The 17,881-nt window shown below is 41.0% G+C and overlaps 1 protein-coding gene across 1 annotated transcript in view; it reads left to right on the plus strand.

Moving 5' to 3' along the window:
• Nucleotides 1-44: 44 nt before the first annotated feature.
• The window catches only part of map3k3 (mitogen-activated protein kinase kinase kinase 3), a 30,711-nt gene continuing 12,874 nt past the window's right edge, over nt 45-17,881 (plus strand). The window contains exons 1-12 of the mRNA XM_022195323.2: nt 45-1,290; nt 6,316-6,384; nt 7,359-7,480; nt 10,655-10,695; nt 11,120-11,219; nt 13,463-13,576; nt 13,751-13,871; nt 14,637-14,770; nt 15,118-15,191; nt 15,345-15,412; nt 16,455-16,550; nt 16,689-16,850. Coding sequence (XP_022051015.1) covers nt 6,381-6,384; nt 7,359-7,480; nt 10,655-10,695; nt 11,120-11,219; nt 13,463-13,576; nt 13,751-13,871; nt 14,637-14,770; nt 15,118-15,191; nt 15,345-15,412; nt 16,455-16,550; nt 16,689-16,850 — 1,036 coding nt within the window. The 5' untranslated portion in view covers nt 45-1,290; nt 6,316-6,380. The remainder of the gene's footprint in view (nt 1,291-6,315; nt 6,385-7,358; nt 7,481-10,654; nt 10,696-11,119; nt 11,220-13,462; nt 13,577-13,750; nt 13,872-14,636; nt 14,771-15,117; nt 15,192-15,344; nt 15,413-16,454; nt 16,551-16,688; nt 16,851-17,881) is intronic.

Here is a 17,881-nt window from a genome sequence, read left to right on the forward strand (position 1 = left end):
CAGACGTCACTGCAGCTCCGCCCCTTTAATAACATCGTGTGCGCGCTCCAGCAGAAAGACTTCCACCGAGTAACAGCGCGTGCCCGCGGCTGCACGGCGCTAATTTAGAGAGTTCAGTAACAAGAAACCCGCAGGGAATAAGTCGGTGTTATTACGTGCGGAGGGTCGCTGCTGAGACGTTTGGAGACATGGATACAACCTTTACGCACCGTTTTCATCACTTACTGGACGCGTAAAAGCGCGTTCCGGAGCCGATTGTGTGTGTTTTTTTTCTGTCAGGAAGTTTGACGTTCTCGGCTGAAGACCATTTCTTGCTTTGTTTTGGTTGTGAGAAGACTTGTGTGGGCTCTGGACACCGCTCGGCAACTTTGTGACACAAAAGACTGACTTGTTACAGTTTGTGTGTTTTTTTTAAAAAATTCCAGTTTGGATTTGGAGCTCCGCGGAGTCCAAACATCGATGGACTTTATCCAAAACTAACGGAGTGTTTAACAAACGGGACAAAAGTGTTTTTTTTTCCCTGCCGTTGTCCTGTTTTTGCTTCTCAATCATCCATCACGTCTGTCTGAATTAAATCATCTGTGCTTTTGCTTCACGCCACAAAGGCCTGTATGTATTCTTCTGTGGTTATGTCCACATTTACGCCTCGATGCCATGCAGCCGATTGCAGTTCGGGCATAAAAGCGCAGATATCTACAGCCTAGAGGATTTTGGACTCAAACCTGGCAAAGCAGACGAGGAAAATCTGCAAACTTAGCAGGAAGAGAGGCCATCAGAATCACGGAAATCGTTCGATGTTTCCTTCTGGTGAGCTGTTACGCACAAATGGATTTCATACAGGCCACTCGCTTACTGTTGCACCTGGTTTTGTTAGTTTTTTAACGCAGTTATGGGACACGGTTCTCTCTCCGGAAAAGTCTGAAGAGTGACACTCCAGAAAATGTTTGGGAAATGGGAGTTTTCCAGAGAACCGAAGAGGCTTCTGCAGCGGCGCAGAGCTGGTCTGCTGGCCACAGCTGGAGCGGTTTGATGTAGCTTCTCCACCGGAACATTCTGAGCTCACATCTGTCTGATTGTTTCTACACCCCGGGAAAAGTCGGTTCGTGTGCGCGCGCGCTCCCAACTTTCCGTTACCGAGGACAAGCCTACCTGGCGGGGGGGTCAGCCCCGCCATGGCGCCCTCAGACTCCGGTGTGTCGGTGTGACCGGGGACACCGATGAACGTGAGCGACGGCTGGACCTACTGCGTCATCATTTCTGCCGCGAGACACCGGTGACCGGAGTCGACAGGTGAGTGTTGTGGGCATGCGCACGTGACGGGAGCGACAGGTGGGAAATATGCGGCGTTCAATTGTTACGGAAAAACAGAACCACGGTTTGCTATTCCAACCTACTCACCAAAAACTATAAAGTTAAGGTTTATTTTCTAGTTTAGAGGGAATCCTGAAACTTTCATTTGTTCTACAGGACTCAGAGTATTAAAATATTAAAGGATGGAGAGTGTAAAAATGTTTGAATCCAATTATTGTGTTTAATATTTACTAAAAACACTAATTTCACAGGAAAATAGTGATTATCTGTGTCCTCATTCTGCTTGAAAACGTCCCCATCTAAATTTTCTTTTGGGAAACACTATTAAATACTTTTGATCTTGGCTTTTGAGCAGATCTGCTCTCTAGATGTATCATTTATCTCTCTATTTGCATGGCAAATAGACTGTTTTGGCTTTCAATTGTCCATTACATCGCTCTGGGAGGCTCAAGTGTGCTTTTAGATGATAATATTTATCATAACAACCACTCATTTGCAGTTACACATTGAATTACAGAAATTAATAATAATACATAACAGAACAAAGCTGGTTAGAGCAGCCACGGGCTTGACTAGGTAAGTAATTGAGGTGATTGAAATGATGTTTTTCTTTGTACCAGGTGAGCTGACAGAAACCCCTCTGGTAGGTTATTGACTAGAGTTGCTTAGCAGCACCTGGCAGAGATAAGATGACAAATTCTGATATAATCTGTGATGAAATTCAGCATTACTTTTACAAAACAAGCAGTGAAAGTTGATCATTCAGGATGCACAGTCATACTGGCATCATCATAATCTATCTATTAATAAAGGATTTATAAAACTAAATATCAGCATTGGCCCCAGATGAATGCTGACAGGCCGATAACAACAACGACCGTGTTAAAAGTTGATAGTTTTGTTTGAAGATGTTACATTAAAATTTATATAGCATGTTTTAAATATAACTTAATGTAGTTTTCTTATTCTGCCCAGTGACTGTTGACAGTTGAATAACGCTATATTTCATATCTGCACCTGTTAGTGGACCATCACAGTAACAGCAGGCATAAAAATGTTCTAGTTCCATTGCAGGAGAGATGTTACGTTCTCTGTAACTAGATGGGGGGAAATATCTGCATTTATTGGTATTAACAATCAGCTTTTGTAAATTCCTGTTTATCAGAAAATCTCAAGTTTCCAGTAGTCATATTATGTTATGCTAGAAAGCGTTCGTGTCGGCACATTCATGTATAAGCTGATTATAAGTGCTAAAAAAATACACAAAATAAACTTTAAATAACTGCAAATAATGCCGAATGCAAATAACTTTTGTATCATAACAGTTCTAAAGCAGCAGTAAAAAGGAAAAAAAATGTCCAAAATCATAATTTACTGCTTTCAATCTTTGCATGAATTCCAACACAGTTCCTGGTTTTTCCTTCACAATGTATTTTTTTTGCACCTTGTAAAGAGGTTTTAGGGTTCATTTTGTTAATTGGGACTTAATTTACTTAAGCGTAGTATACATTTTTTTAAAATAAAATTGTCAAAAAGTAACAGGGAAATGTATTTCTGGCAAGGAAGATAGCGCAAACCCATAGTCCTTACTGCATGTAGACTTATCATGGTTACTGTCACTCTCCAAAGGCCCTTTTTCATCCAGGAAAAGCCCTCCAGTTGCTCCTATATATGGCATGAATTCAGCATCAAAGGGAGAGAGATAATTACAAAACCTCCCAAGTAAACACGAACTGTTTACTTCACATTTGCTACCGCTAATTTACTGACTGTCAAATAAGATAATGTGACTATTTTGTGTTTATTAATATAGAGGGAAGCAAAAAACTTACCTTTTATCACCATATCACATCAAACTAGAATCACACAGATAGCTAGAACCAAAGATGGGGTATTATACACTACCTACACTGGAAAGCACAGTTGGTTTCGCAAGATTCTGCATGATGATGGTTTTAGAAGAGATGCATCAGATGGTGCAAAGATGTGACACCGACAACTGATTGGCTCCTGGTGAGATTCTTCCACAGGATGTAATGCATTAGACTGAGAAGAAAGTGGTTGTTTCTGCAGACGATACCTGTATAATTTTATGCAGGCATGCAACGCAGAGAGCCAGCTTCTCTTTAGAACTTTCCATATGGTTTATATCATATGATTGAGCTGGATTTTCAAACCTCAGATTGTCATGTGTGCTTTCATTTCAAATTTTTATTTCAACGTCTTTCTCTGTGTGAAAACACCACAAAAGGCTTCTCTTTTTTTTTTTTAAACTCCATGTTGCCAAGGCAAGCACTGGCTCTTTGTCGAGATTGCAATATTTAAATGTGGTGGGTTGCCCTAAACCAAAAGCACATGTGCACCTGAAACGAGAGAGACGCATCAGGCCAGGGGATTTTGCTGTGAAGCCCTGAGTCCAGATGCATCGGTGGCCTGAGACAGAGAGGACCGCAGCTGGGAAAAACAGCTTCAGACTAAACACCTCTCGAAGCAGACGGAGAGGAGAGGGCGGAGGAAAATCCATGTAAATCCTGCTAGTCCTGGAAATGTGATACAAGGAAAATAAAGCAGGCACAGCTGACTGGACTGGTAGAGACTGGCCTCGTCCTCCAATGAATTCCCCACATTCCGCTTGGAAGGTAATTAAAATCAGGAGAAGCTGGAGAGAGAGCTGAGGGTAGCCTGAGGATTGGACAGAGATGTTAGTTGTTTTGTTGTTGACGACAAGCACCACTCAAGCTCCACAATTAGAGGTTTTCTTTCTCGATGAAGCACCCTTAGTGTTCTCTTTGGAAACATTTGGCCGGTACACAGGCGCTCTTGTGTTACCTGAGGTGACTGCACACTCGGTGAGCAGTGAGAATTTCACACTTCATAAACTCCACGTTATTTCATGGGGTAGAAAATGCCAAAAGCATGAAGTTCGAAGGGTTGAAGGACAAAAGTGTTTGGCACCTACGCTGTTGGCAGGGGAACATGAGAGCGGAGGAAGCTCGGAGGCAATGTGGCGACGCTCCGCAGACCACAGACGGACGTGCCCGGCATTCCTGTGGGTGATTATTACCCAGAAATCCACAAAGTCAATGAGCTGCCTCAGGTGCCGATGCTGCTTATTTTATGCACAGAAGTTTCCCGCGTCCCTGTTTTCTATTACGACAGCCTTCACACCGACAGACTTCTGCTGCAGGCTTCTGCCTCAGACACTGTTCGTCTTGTTCTCTGACCTTCTGTGACCTGTTGTCTTGTCTCAGTTATGCTGAAGATGAAGCTAGCTATTAGTTACTCATATTACCCTAATTCGAACTAAAAAACTTCTGCCGATGGCTTCGTTTTGATCATTATAATTCGGGGAAAGTTAAAGTAAGTTGTCAGGGTGACATCTTGGCATCTTATCTAAGTCTCTGGCTTCAAATCGATGGGCACAGTGCGGTATAGAGACTCTAAATGTTTGAGAAAGACACTTGAATTCAAGGCAAAGTGTGATTAAAATGGTCAGAGCCAGCCTATGAAAATCAAATACTGGGCCATGATTTTATTTTAGCCATCATCCCGGTTGAAGTAGTCTCCTTGTGCAGCGATTCACTGCTCCCAGTGCTCCTGTAACGCTCACTGGAAGTCCTGTTATGTAAACATGTGACGCACCATTTGTGTCGGGCACTGAAACACCTAATCTCAACTTAAAATACATTTTAGGGAAGAGTAAGAAGCAATTTTTACAAGTTGCGCAGCTGGTAAGCTACGGTTTTATTGTTGTGGCCAAAAAGCTTATGTGCAATCAATGCACTGTGACTGAATACACAGCTTCAAACACACCACAGTTCAGTTTTTTTTCACCAAATGTTCTACTTTAGGATGTTACAGTTGAACTGGGCCTTGGAGTCTGACCCAGGTGGATGAATTCCTGGGGCACAATACCGTGAATGTTGATGAGACACTCCTGCACTGATGCACCTCGTCCGGTTTTGGAAACTGTTTCTTCTCTGGATGGTAGCTGCAGACCCACCTCTCACTTTTTGATTGCACCTCGTATTTGCAGATGTCTAAGTTGAGGTACTGGAACTGGAAGAGAAAGAGTCAGATGCATTCCTGGTAGAAAGTTATTTCAATAGTCTCAAACATGACAAGGTAGGGATTGTATCTTGATTTTTATTGTTACCTGTTTCACCAGCTGTGAGTCAGTTCTATCTGCATTACTAAGCAATTTCTACTGCATTTGTAAAGTTTGTTTGAGGACATCCGAGTCACAAGAGCTCCTTTGTGTTCTCCTTTGTTGAGTTAGTTTAACTTCCATGGTTTATTGGTACAAATCTGAGGGAAACCCTCTCCATTCAAGGAAATGCCTCAGTTTATAACGCTGTTCACGCCTTGAACAGAACCGATAATGTAGTCTTGTTAACATCAACAATGGCGTTAAGACACGGCTGAGTTTGGGTTTTGCAGCTCGTGCAAGCAGAGTCGTCTAAAGCTGGTAGATATTTAAAATGGCAGAAAACTCCTCGTAAAGAACATTCTTCCCATATGAAACGGGCCAGAACGATCGCTGCCAGTGCAGCTTGAATTTCAGCCGTTTCCAATTGTCATTCTTTCTCATGGGCAAACGCACAACACACATTCTGCACTACACACACTCATTCACTGAGGCTTTCAATCAGAAAAACCTTTCAGTCTGTGTTGTGCAGGCTTAGGTTACATGCTTGCAAGGAATCTAGCATGAGAAACACTCTAATATGTAATTGAATTACCTTGATACTATATAAGAAGAGTGTAATGCAGCACTTTGTCATGCCAGCCTTAAGGTTTTAAGCCTCTTTCCTTATGATGTTGATGTTCTGTGAGATGATGTACTTGCACACCGACAAGTTTTGTAAGACTGATAACCTTTGCCATATGTCACATCCTGTTTGACTCAATCATTCACATCCTTCTGCAAAAAAAAGTTAGCCAACCTTCGTTATTACGTGCGTCGTTCCTTTAACTAATCGTTTTCTGTGTTCACCTCCGCAGGCTGTCGGTGGGTTGGCACAGCGAGTTTCTGAAGACTGGGTTGCAGACACACAAACAACACCACAATGAGTAAGTCCTCTGTTCTGATGTTACACAGACATGGTTTGCTCAGAGCATGAGATAAAAACACACACTCGAACTAAACACCATCACTGACGCCAAATCCTGTGCAGCAGCAGCAGTAGACACATCAGGTGAAGGATTGCTTTTCGGCATTCTGGAGATGGGGGTCTGGTTGTCTCAGCTGCCCTGGGGCTGTATGATGTCTGTCCAAGCTACACAAATGGAATATTTTCTCTTCGTGAGCTAATCCAGCCAAGGCAGAGCTTGCCCTGAGATCAAACATGGGAATAGGCATATCAAAAACACTGCACGTCTTTCCTGCCTCTCATACGCTGTCGCAGGATATTCTCAATGTGGCTGTAGTTAAACACGGCTGACTAATTGTTTGCACACACCTTTTAGTGCTGAGCTAAGTGCCAAAAGGTTTCATATCTCTCTTGATCCTGTCACACACACACACACACACACACACACACACACACACACACACACACACACACACACACACACACACACGTATGTGTCTTGCTGTCATTGTGGGGACATACCATTGACTCCCATTCATATCTAACCCCTAACCCTTACCCTAACCCTAACCTTAACCAAACCCTTACCCAGACCAAAACAATGTCTAACCCTAAAGAAACGTTTTTGCATTTTTACTTTTTCAGTAACAACAACATGGCCAAGAAAACACTGTTTAAACTTGTGGGGACCGAAATGAGGTCCCCACAAGTGACATAGTTTTCGGTTTTCCTACAGTTGTGGGGACATTTGGTCCCCACAACATAGCAAAAACATGGGCACACACACACACACACACACACACACACACACACACACACACACACACACACACACACACACACACACACACACACACACACACACACACACACACACACACACACACACACAGAGTCCATTTTTCAATCCACGCTCTAATAGTGTGTTTTTCGCCAACCCATTATCCTCTCCAGATGAGAGGCAGGCTCTCCACTCCATAATGAAGGACCTGGTTGCCCTCCAGATGACGCGGCGCCAGCCTGTGTTGTCTTACGACAGCGGAAAACCCAAGACAACGGCACAGGCCAACAGACAGGTACAGCATCAGTCCATCAGAATCAAGCTGTGAAGTACGAAAACTCAATCAGCTTGGTTACACATTTAAATAGAAGATTTTTTAAGAGATTAAAACTCAGCAAAATTCACCAAAATTACAAGAAACTGTAAAAACAGAAGGAATTTTCTCATTTTTATCTTTCTGATGGTATTTATGCTAAACATCTGTGTTATGCCAACCAGTTGGGAAACTTAACCAAATCTAAGTTTAAAATTTTCGTATTTAGAAATTTCGCAAAAATTCAACATTTGCTCAATCAGATTAATTGAGAAACAAAAAATTTTGTGTTCCTCAGTGAAACCAGGAAGTCATTAGTGACTCAACTGTAACCAACAGATACATGATAAGACTTCTAGGCTGAACTGCAGGCCGTGTAAGTCGTAGAATATCATTTGTATTTTGAGACACTATTATTTTTCTTGAGTTGGTAACACCTGTGGGCATTTCGAAAATGTTTTACACCATGAGTCTTTTCAATTTTTGTGAAATAAATAAAGAAAAGAGTTTTTTTTCTTTTTCTGACTTATTTTGCTGTAACTTTCCTGTACTGCTCAACAGACTTTTTTGAGTTCTCTCTGCTTCTAGCCATGGTAGTTCTGTTTCCATACTGGTGCAGGACTGTATTTTGCAGAGAAAAATGAGTAAAAATGTGATGGAAGCAAAAATCGCCTCTAAATTGCTTAGAGTTCAGAGGGTTAAATACATTTGACATGTTTTCATCTGTTTTGTCGTGTCCCATAACAACACGGGAGCATGAGTGGAAATGTCAGATTTTTAAATGTTTCAAATAAATTGGTGGAAATCCCAGTTTGCTAAGATGAGAATCAATCCTGCTAAAGCCACCAGTCAGTGGAAAATCTTCTGTCCACAGAGTGACTCCTTTAAGTCGTGTCCACTGAGTTTTTTTTTTTAATGTCAACAATATACATTTTTATCCTCAGTAACTACTGGTCTGTCATTCATGGAGTTTTATTTATGGAAACCTGCTATAATGAAGCACAGTATAATTGGTTACCACCCATCCAGGTATATTTTGATGCTTTAATAATTTCCGAACCTCAGCGTTTGCTAATTTAGCCTAATGACAGATTAATTACCAACGCTGCCACCCACAGTTACAGTACCCCTTCACCTGAAACTCATTAAACCCAGTTATTTTCAGCTTCTTCTCTAAAAATATATTCTTCTTGTGAGGGAGTTTGACCCACAAGCCCACCCACTCATCCTTTTGACCACAGTTGGATCCACACAGAATTGCCAGAGCAGACACTGTGTGCTGTTTGCTTAAAGCAATAAGTCAACATTCTGGAACGAATCTTACCCTCCTTCTGGCAATAGTTGCATCAGAATATCGATGACTCTCATATCTGTACCGTATAAACAGAGATCAGCCTCAAGATTAAAATCATTGTTCCTTGAGCTGTTCTTGAGGCATTTTTGCAGCATGGCAGGGTCACTTTCCTCGTGGCTGAAAGGTTTGTTTGGCCTGAAAGAATGCTAAGATATGTTGTTGGTGTCAACATATGCATGAATGCCATACTGAGAAAAAAAAAAGTGAAAATCTGGCAGCAAATGTGCCAAAAAACAACATTATAATACAGTAAAACATAGTGACGTTCAAAAACAGTGTAAATAATGGCAAATATCTGTATAATGGTGATTTTTTTTTAGCTCATTTAACTGACTGAGTGGTTTGTGTTTTGACCTTTTTCTGTCTTCTTAGTTAACATGTGAGGTTTTTTTTCAGAGATATTATTATTATATATTGCATGTAAAAACTGTAAAATAACAGTTTAAAAAGTATTTAGCATTTTGCAATTGTTAATGTAAATATTTTTTTTTAAATGGCAAATATATTTTAAAAAATAATAATTAGAATTTTTGCAGATTTCTATTTTTAATGTTGCTATTATTTAGAGTTTTAACAGTCAACATTTAGGTTAAAACTTTTTTCAGTGATTTTAGTAGATAATATACTGCATGTAGTTGAACAAAACAGGAAAATCAGTTTAAAAAAACAGTAATTGATGAATCCACATATTTCACATATTTTTGTTTGAAAGAATATATTTTTCTATCTAGTTAAATACACTTTGAAATAGTGCGATTTTACAGTCAAACATTGTAAGTAATAATAATTAACTTGTAATAAATACAGTTTTTTTTATGTTCACATTATTTTTTGCGTGGTTTTACTAGCCATTAACTGTAATTTAACAAAACAGTAAAAATCTTGAACATAACAATAAATTGGTTTAAAAATTACAGTTAAAGAAATTTTTTTTTTTACAGTGCATGGCTCAAGGTTTTCAAGCTGAACATTTCACTGTAATGAGATGATTGATGTTGCTCTCTTCTTCTGTCATTGCTTTTCATTTTATGATATGTGTGAAGCTAGCAGCTTAAAATAAAAGCTGGAAACAGGGAACCAGCTAGTCTGGTTCTGTCCAAAGGTAAAGAAAAACCTCACAGTTTAATATGCACAGAAAATGTTATAACCACAATTCACTGTTTTACAGTATTCATGGGCTGTATTTTTCTTGGTTGGGACATAACCCTGTAAGTCTTGTTTTTGGCCCTCAGTATTTAGTGTTAGGAGGAAGGTGAACGTGAGAGAGAAAAGCTCTGTGGCTGGATTTGAAGCAGGTCGTTGTAGTTCACGGTCAGCATCCTAAATCCAACCCAGAGGAATCCCCCAATTTGCAGTGTTACGCTTGTGGGCTCTTGTGTGGACTAAACAAACGGCAAATAAATTAATTGGTGAGCTTTGGAGGTGCTGGTAGGTGAAGTTTGTTACCTTTGGACAGAGCCGAGCTCGCTGATCTGCCTGTTTCCAGCCTTTGCAAAGCCAACCGGATCCTGGCTGTAGCTTCGTATTTACTCATTGTCAGTCTTCTCATCGAACTCTCTCCAAGAAGGCAAATAAGCATATTTCCTGAAATGTAGAAGTAGTCCTGCAAAACAAGAGATTTTCTCGCTGGAACAGCATCTTCTCTGCCATCCAAATAGCCTCAGTGACTTAGTTTGCAGTTGTTCTGAGTGGCAGCGAGTTCTCGTGAATGATGAAGCAAGGAAAGAGGTACAGAGCAAACAGTGTTTGTGCAACATGCAAGCTGGTTTTACAGAACTCTCTGACCTTCTGTTTTCCCTTAGGACGACGTCAGGATAAAGTTTGAGTTCTCAGGAGAAAGGAGGTGAGTTTGTTTCGTCCTTATTTGCACGTTGAGTCTGTGTGTGTTCTACATTCATATAGTTTACATCCACATGCGAGTCAGGGAGAGCACAGAGGAGACATAAACACATTCACTCAGGCATGCTGTTCTCGTCACATGTTCCAGTTCATGAGAAAGAGCGCTTCTCAGACTGACACACACTCCAGCACTTAATTCAGCCTGGTATGTGAGCTGGAGAATGGAAGGGGAAAGGACTGAGGTTAGCCGGCGGCTGCCAGCACAAACCACAAATATGCAAGGTGTACTTAGAAGAATCTGAACACAGCAGCTCGTGTGTGTTTTGCTTGCACGTGTGCATGTAACTCAAAAGCGGTTTCCCTGGCAGCTGGTACAGATCTCTCACAATCTGTCCGTCTGTGTGATTTCTTGCTTTTTTCATGTGTAGGATCCTCATGTTTGGACGGCCCGTGCAGTTCGAGGAGATTCAGCAGAAAGTAAAGACGGTCTTTGGCCAGCAGCTAGACCTGCATTATATGAACAATGAGGTAAACCGGGGTCTCTGTGTGCGTTTTACCTTCAATCTCCCCCCACTCTCAACAATGTTCAGTGATTAAAGACACACTCAGAGTAAAAGTAATAGACTGATTGTCTCCTGCAGTGTCTTCAAATGTATAAATTTAACCTATTTCAATCTACAACTCTTAGATTTTAAGTTTTTTGTCTCTTCCTTCCACATCCTCATTTGACAAACCAGAACTATTTTTTTTCAGAAAATTGACTTAAATGTTTATTATGCTAATTATTTATCAATTAGATAGATGCCTATCCTTTTGCTGTTTACTGATTAATGGGCTTAAAATTTCAACTCAACAGACATGCTTATATGTAGATGTGTATGTTGAGTATGGATGTTTTGTCAGATAGGTAGGTAGGAACCATAACTGATTTAATGAGCCATTCGCAGTTTCACTGTACCAGCCATGTGTACTTAGACTTGCATGGCTTAATCTTTGAGGCAAGTTTTGTCAGATAGGTAGATTTGTAGATGGATAGATAGATAGATTAGATGTACTGTACATTTGCCATATTTGACTCAATTGTTGTACGAGACGTGGTCAAAAAGTTCCAAGACTGCTCTTATGAAAGTAAAACTCTGCACCTGATTTAAATTTGGCCCCCTTCTGCTTCAAAGTATTCTCCTTGTGCAGCCATGCACTGCTTCCATTAGTGCTTTACACTTGTAACTAGGAATGTTAATGATGAGTTGTGAATTAATTTATTTCCCTTAATAATTGATTGGTTAAAAATATGTTAACTAGTAAGGCAAAAGACAAAGGATATGCATGGTGGAGCTTCGTATTGTTTACAGCCTGAGGAGTCGATCACTTGGCCTTTCAACAGTTCCACATTGGCAAACAGAGGACATTATGGGAGTTTAGCTTGCTCAGTGCCCCTATGAGAAAGTCTTCTGTGCCGCTTGATGCTTACTGACTACATCCAAGTCCACATCCTGTTAATGAGCGGAAGTCACTTTGAGCTAGTAGCTGAGTGTCCGTGTTAGCAGAGTTGCCCAAATCATGTGACATGAACCGCTTGGCTTGTGTCATATGACGGATGTGTAAGTTTAAGAAAACAACTAACATACACTGACAGTCTATAGAAACTTTGAGACCATAGTTTTCAACATAATTTTTATTTTGAAGTCCGATACTGGATTTTCTTCATATGAATCATTTGTTTAGCATATTGGCATACAGAAACAAAAATCTAAAGTTTCAAGAATGATTTCAAAATAAAGAATTTCACAAAAGAAAACGGCACCTGCCAAACACAAAGTCACAACAGTCAATACCGAGTATGGCCTCCATTTGCTTCGATGCAGGCAGCAATCCGTCGGCGCATGCTTTGGACCAGGCTTCTGATTGTAGGTTGGGAACAGCCCATACGCCTGGCTACATCACTGTAGCTCAAACCGGCCTCCACCATACCCAGTGCCCGGAGACGTTGTTCATGTGATAGACGCGGCATGATGCTGTTCATTGGACTAACAATGGTGGCCTTTTTTGGGCCTTTATATAGGCCTTCAAAACCCATTCTCAAATTGTGCAGATACTCACTGAGTATTGCTTGGTGTGTATTTGGTTCACTTTTGCAAAGTGACCAACCCATGTGCAATGAATCATGACAAAATGACAACTCATCATTATCTCAACTACCAGGGCACTAGATCATCAGTAAATCCACAATGAATAATTACAACCCCCCTACAAGTAGAATTCTGCGTACATTTCTACCTCAAAGTTTCTATTGACTGTCAGTATACTTTGGTGCAGTCCTGACCTGAAACAACTTCTCCGGTGTTGGAGACTGTAGCTCTTCCATTGTGAAAACTGCTGCAGGCCTGCCTCTCATCACCAGTGCTGATCCTTCACATTGGATCATCCAGCTGCTGACTGACACAGAGTGTGATGTTTTCTCTGCCCCACTTCGAGGTTCATGCTAAAAATGCGGAGTGCACTCTCCAGTGCACATGTGTAACATGTTGATATTACGATGTCATATAACATCCTGACAGTTACTGCTCCCATATGCTGCACATGTGTGACAGTAACTCACTCTGTTACTCTGAACATATATGCGTGTGTCTGTGTTTCCTTACTGATTAAATATTTGTGCATTTTAAAAACACCTCCGACAGCATTTGTGTGCTTATGAATCTTGGCATGCATGTGTTTATAAGCATTGTTAATTTTGTGTGTAAGCGCTTGTTTTTCCTGTATGCTGGCAGTTGTCCATCCCTCTGCGAGGTCAGGATGACCTGGACAAAGCAATCGACTTACTGGACCGAAGCTCCAACATGAAGAGCATCAGGATTCTGCTCCTCACTCAGGAGCACAGCAACGTAAGACACTCTGAGCTTTTACAGAAGACTGTTGCACCACTGCCATTTCTTCATCACATAGCCATGTTGTGAAAAATCTAAGTTCCTGATTTACTTGCATTACACCGACTGGCCTGCTGCTGACAAGATTGTTGGATGTGTTGAAACCTCCTGTTCTTTTCTCTCAAACTAAAGGCGTCCACACCCTCCCATCATGTGCCCTGCAAGCAGGTGAGGATCAAGCCTTCTCAGTCCACTGGAGATGTCAGCACAGTCTACCAATCCTCCGAACCCAGGGGCCGGCACCTATCCACTGGTACATACCTTCAACTGTTCCCTCTAATCCTGACTCCAAAGAGGATATCTAGTTGGGTTATTTCCCCCAGAAGCCTTAAATATTTTGTTAACATTCAGTTATGGTGGCTGTCATGTTGAGTTTTTACCTTGATCTCCCTTTTTGTCGCTGCCTTCTGCGCTCTCACTCGCTGTTCTTTCTTTTGCTTCCCCTTCTCGCAATGGGTCCTCTTCCTTTTCCTGTTCACCATCACTAGACGATGCCTGCTGGACAGCAGCCAATCAGATTAGGGAATGCTATTAGTGTGGCGGACCAGTGGTCTGCTGGAGGAGCAGGAGGGGTCACAGTGGCTCCGGGAGGCTTTAGAGCTTGACTTTGTGACACCAGCAGGCCATAAATGCTCTGCGCGGTTGCTCTTTGGAGGCCGAATGTCAGCAACCGGCGCTTTCATTTGCAGTTTTCTTTATCTCTGTGGCTCAGGAGGGAGACAAATGTGTCACAAATCTTACTGCAGAAGTGTGTCCTTGAGTTGTAGAAGTGTAGTCTGGACTGCTGCTTGTTTTGTTTAGCACTGTGGAAAATGAAATCGGCTCCAGAAGAGTTTTAAAAGTCTGAACAGTTTCAAAAGTTATACAAAGCGATGCAGGCATGTGATCAGCCGGTGCACTCGGAGCCCATTCTTTTTCACTTTTCAGTCCTTGGGTTTGCAAAGCGCATATATTCTTTAAAAATATTTTCATGTCTCTAATCTTTTCCTTTGCCCTCATAATTTGTGTCTGATCCCAGGTTCTCAGAACACAGGGCGTAGCTCGCCGCCTCCCGGCTACGTCCCCGAACGCCAGCAGAGAATCGCCCGCCAAGGTTCATACACCAGCATAAACAGTGAGGGGGAGTTCATCCCCGAGACCAGTGATCAGTGTGTGAGTCAACGCTTCACTATGAATGAAGAAAATCCACTTTAAAATAGAAGTCATATGGTGTGTTTGTGATTTGGCACAACATAAACAACTGTTTTTTTTCCAAATCTTGAATCCAGATCTTCTCTGGTGTTGCTCATTAATGGAACTTCTGTGGTCTTTGCTGCAGTGTTTTGGCTCATATTCAGGGATTTGGGGTTTGAGTTATTAAGAAGTTAAACAAATTTGAGAGTAGGAAGTCAAACAAACTACTCAGGGAGCCCATGTGAGGTGTTTAACGGAGAACGAAGGTTTTCAAAATATATTTCTTTTTGGAACGTACTGTTGATTTTCCGCTGTGCCCGGTGCAGGTGCTGGATCCCTGGAGCAGCGCAGAGAACTCGGTTTCTGGAAGCTGTCAGTCTCTGGACAGCAGCTCAGACAGGTGACCAACAAACTCTCGTTAAAGCCGCCAGCCAGGAGCTCGAGACTCATTACCCGTTTTATTATCTTTCCATTACAGCTCTATAATTGGCGTTCGCAGAATTACTTTAGCTGTAACTGCTCTCAGCATCTCTCGCTCTTCTTTCTGTTGCAGCCCCTCACTGAGGAAGTCTCGAATGCACAGAGCCAAGAGTTACCCAGATAATCGTCAAGAGTGCTCAGGTGAGAGACAAAAGTGCCTGAAAAGCTCCTGATTTTCCAGTCAAGCATTCGTTAACATTGTGTTTTTGCAGCATGAGTTCTGTTGCATCTGACTTTGTGGTGCTTTTTTTAACCCTCTGAACTCTAAAGTTGTTTCTGAACAATTTTTCTTTCTTTTCACTTCATTTTTACTCACTGTGTGGTCATTTTTCACTACAGTATAAATTCCTGCACCTCTATGGAAACGGCACAACCACGACTAGAAGTAGAGAGAACTCAAAACATTTTATTTTCAATAAATCTAGAACAAAGAACAATTGAAAGCTGAATTTCTTTGATTTTTTATTTTACATGAAAAAAAACATGGAATAAATATGTGCAACATTTTCCAAGTGCCCAAAGGTGTTATCAATACTAGAAAAAAAGTGGAGGCTGTACTTACTAAAGACACTTTATTACTTATGAGTTTAATTTGTTTTCATGCTTGATGTTATTTGTAAATGAGACATGTAGCATAAAGTGATTTTTAGGAAATCTCATGATTTTAAGTTTCAATTTGGTGAATTTTCCATTTAGAAATTTACCAACAGAATACTGAAAATCTGATGTTTTTCTCAGTTTTCACAGTTTCTGACTCTGATAAGTGGTGCAATTTTGACATTAAAAAATAAACGTCTTCATAAACTGCCAGCACTTTGGGGTTCATGGGGTGACTTTTTAAACATTTTTTAAAGCCATCAGGACAAGACTTTGGCTACAACTCGTTCGTGTTTACAGCAAACTGACGTTTTTCAAACTGAAGGCACAACATTATTTATTTCTGAAATATTTTGTCTACTGTTCATAGGTAATGCTTGCTTGTCAATTAGTGAATTCATACTTGTGTTAACCAGCTGCAAGCTTACATGAACAGTAATTTCAAGTTCCTATCTGCTGGGTTCTAAAGCTAAAGAGAGAGTATATAAGTAGCTCACGTGAATGCAGTGTGACCCAGCGTGCACGCACATGGTTGAATTACGGAGTAATCCTGCTGACCTGTGACCTTCTGGACGTTTGTTTTCAGACCGGGAGAATCATGTGTATGACAGGGTGGCAGGGAAGGGAGGCACCTATCCCCGGAGGTATCACGTTTCCCTGCATTGCAAGGACCCCAGTGAAGGTAAGACTACAAGTAGCTCATCTGTTATTCATCAACTGTGTTCATTGTCTCTTTGGCCCTCCCTTTGTACTCCTTCCTCTCTCTCCCATTCATCCTGTAATATAAATCTCAGCCACACTCTGTCCCGGTCTCCATCAGGTCGTCGAACATTTCCACGGATTCGTCGTCCACAGGGGAACCTGTTCACTCTGGTGCCCTCACGGCGGTCGCTCAACGGCAGCGAGGAGAGTCTGGGCAGCTGGCAGCTGGTGGATGCACAGGGAAGACTGCGTCCTCAGGATCGCTCTGTGCCCCATAAGTGTGAGTGCTCACATTACTAAACAAAATGACCTGTAGAGAATCCACTTCACTGTTTAGGATGACTTACTTTCTTACAAGATGATTAAATGATTCACTTCAAAGGTCAATACCAGAACTTATGTTTTTCAGCTGATAGTTGGAATGAAAAAATCTGGGAACAGAATTAACTCTGAAAGCTTCTGGTGGGATGGGAAAGGCATGTTATCTTTTAAAAATCACCATTTATCAGAGTCAGAAACTGTAAGAAGAGGGAAAACTGAAGGATTTCCAACTTTCTAATGGGCCTTAAATTAATCATGAGTGACTTCTAGTTTCACGAGGAAACCTAGCTACATTTGAATTTAAAATTGTGAAATTTCATGAAAGTCGCTTTATTTAACATATCTCATTAGAAAATTTGCTAAAAATGCACCATTTGTTGGAACCAGATTCTGTATAAAGCTAAAAAAATAAAAATTCTACACCCTTTGTTGCAAATGTGAATCTATTAGAGACTCAGCTGCAACCAACAGTTACATTAAAAAAAAACTTTAACTGGGATGAACAGCAGACTGTGTTTGCACGGAGCAGATGGAAGTTGACCATGGTAACACATTTAGAAAGGATGTAATTAAATATCTTATCAAATGTAGAAGTGATTCTTGTTCCAGTAGACACTGAAAAAATGTTGTACATGTTGATTGCATTTTTTTTAATGTTTCAGAATTCTACTTTCGTCTTTTCTTTCTATAAAATTTGCAGTATTAAACCTCTGTTACACAGCTCAAAGGGTATTTTAAATTTGCTCTACTTCGATCATGATGGTTGTATTATTTCCATAAAGTTTCAGGGCTTTTTATTGCAGTAAAAAAAATGAGCCCACAGTGAATAAAAATGTAGCTAAAGAAACAGAAACTGCTCGGAGTGGGTCAATAAAATCTGTTACTGAAACTCAATGGCAATAAGAATTCAGCTTCACAGAGTACCATTGTATTCCAACCTCTTTTATAAATGCAAGTCACTGAAGTAAAAAAACAAAGATTAGAAGCAGG

The sequence above is a fragment of the Acanthochromis polyacanthus genome, chromosome 21 (assembly GCF_021347895.1).
Source record: "Acanthochromis polyacanthus isolate Apoly-LR-REF ecotype Palm Island chromosome 21, KAUST_Apoly_ChrSc, whole genome shotgun sequence".
Lineage (NCBI taxonomy): Eukaryota > Metazoa > Chordata > Actinopteri > Pomacentridae > Acanthochromis > Acanthochromis polyacanthus.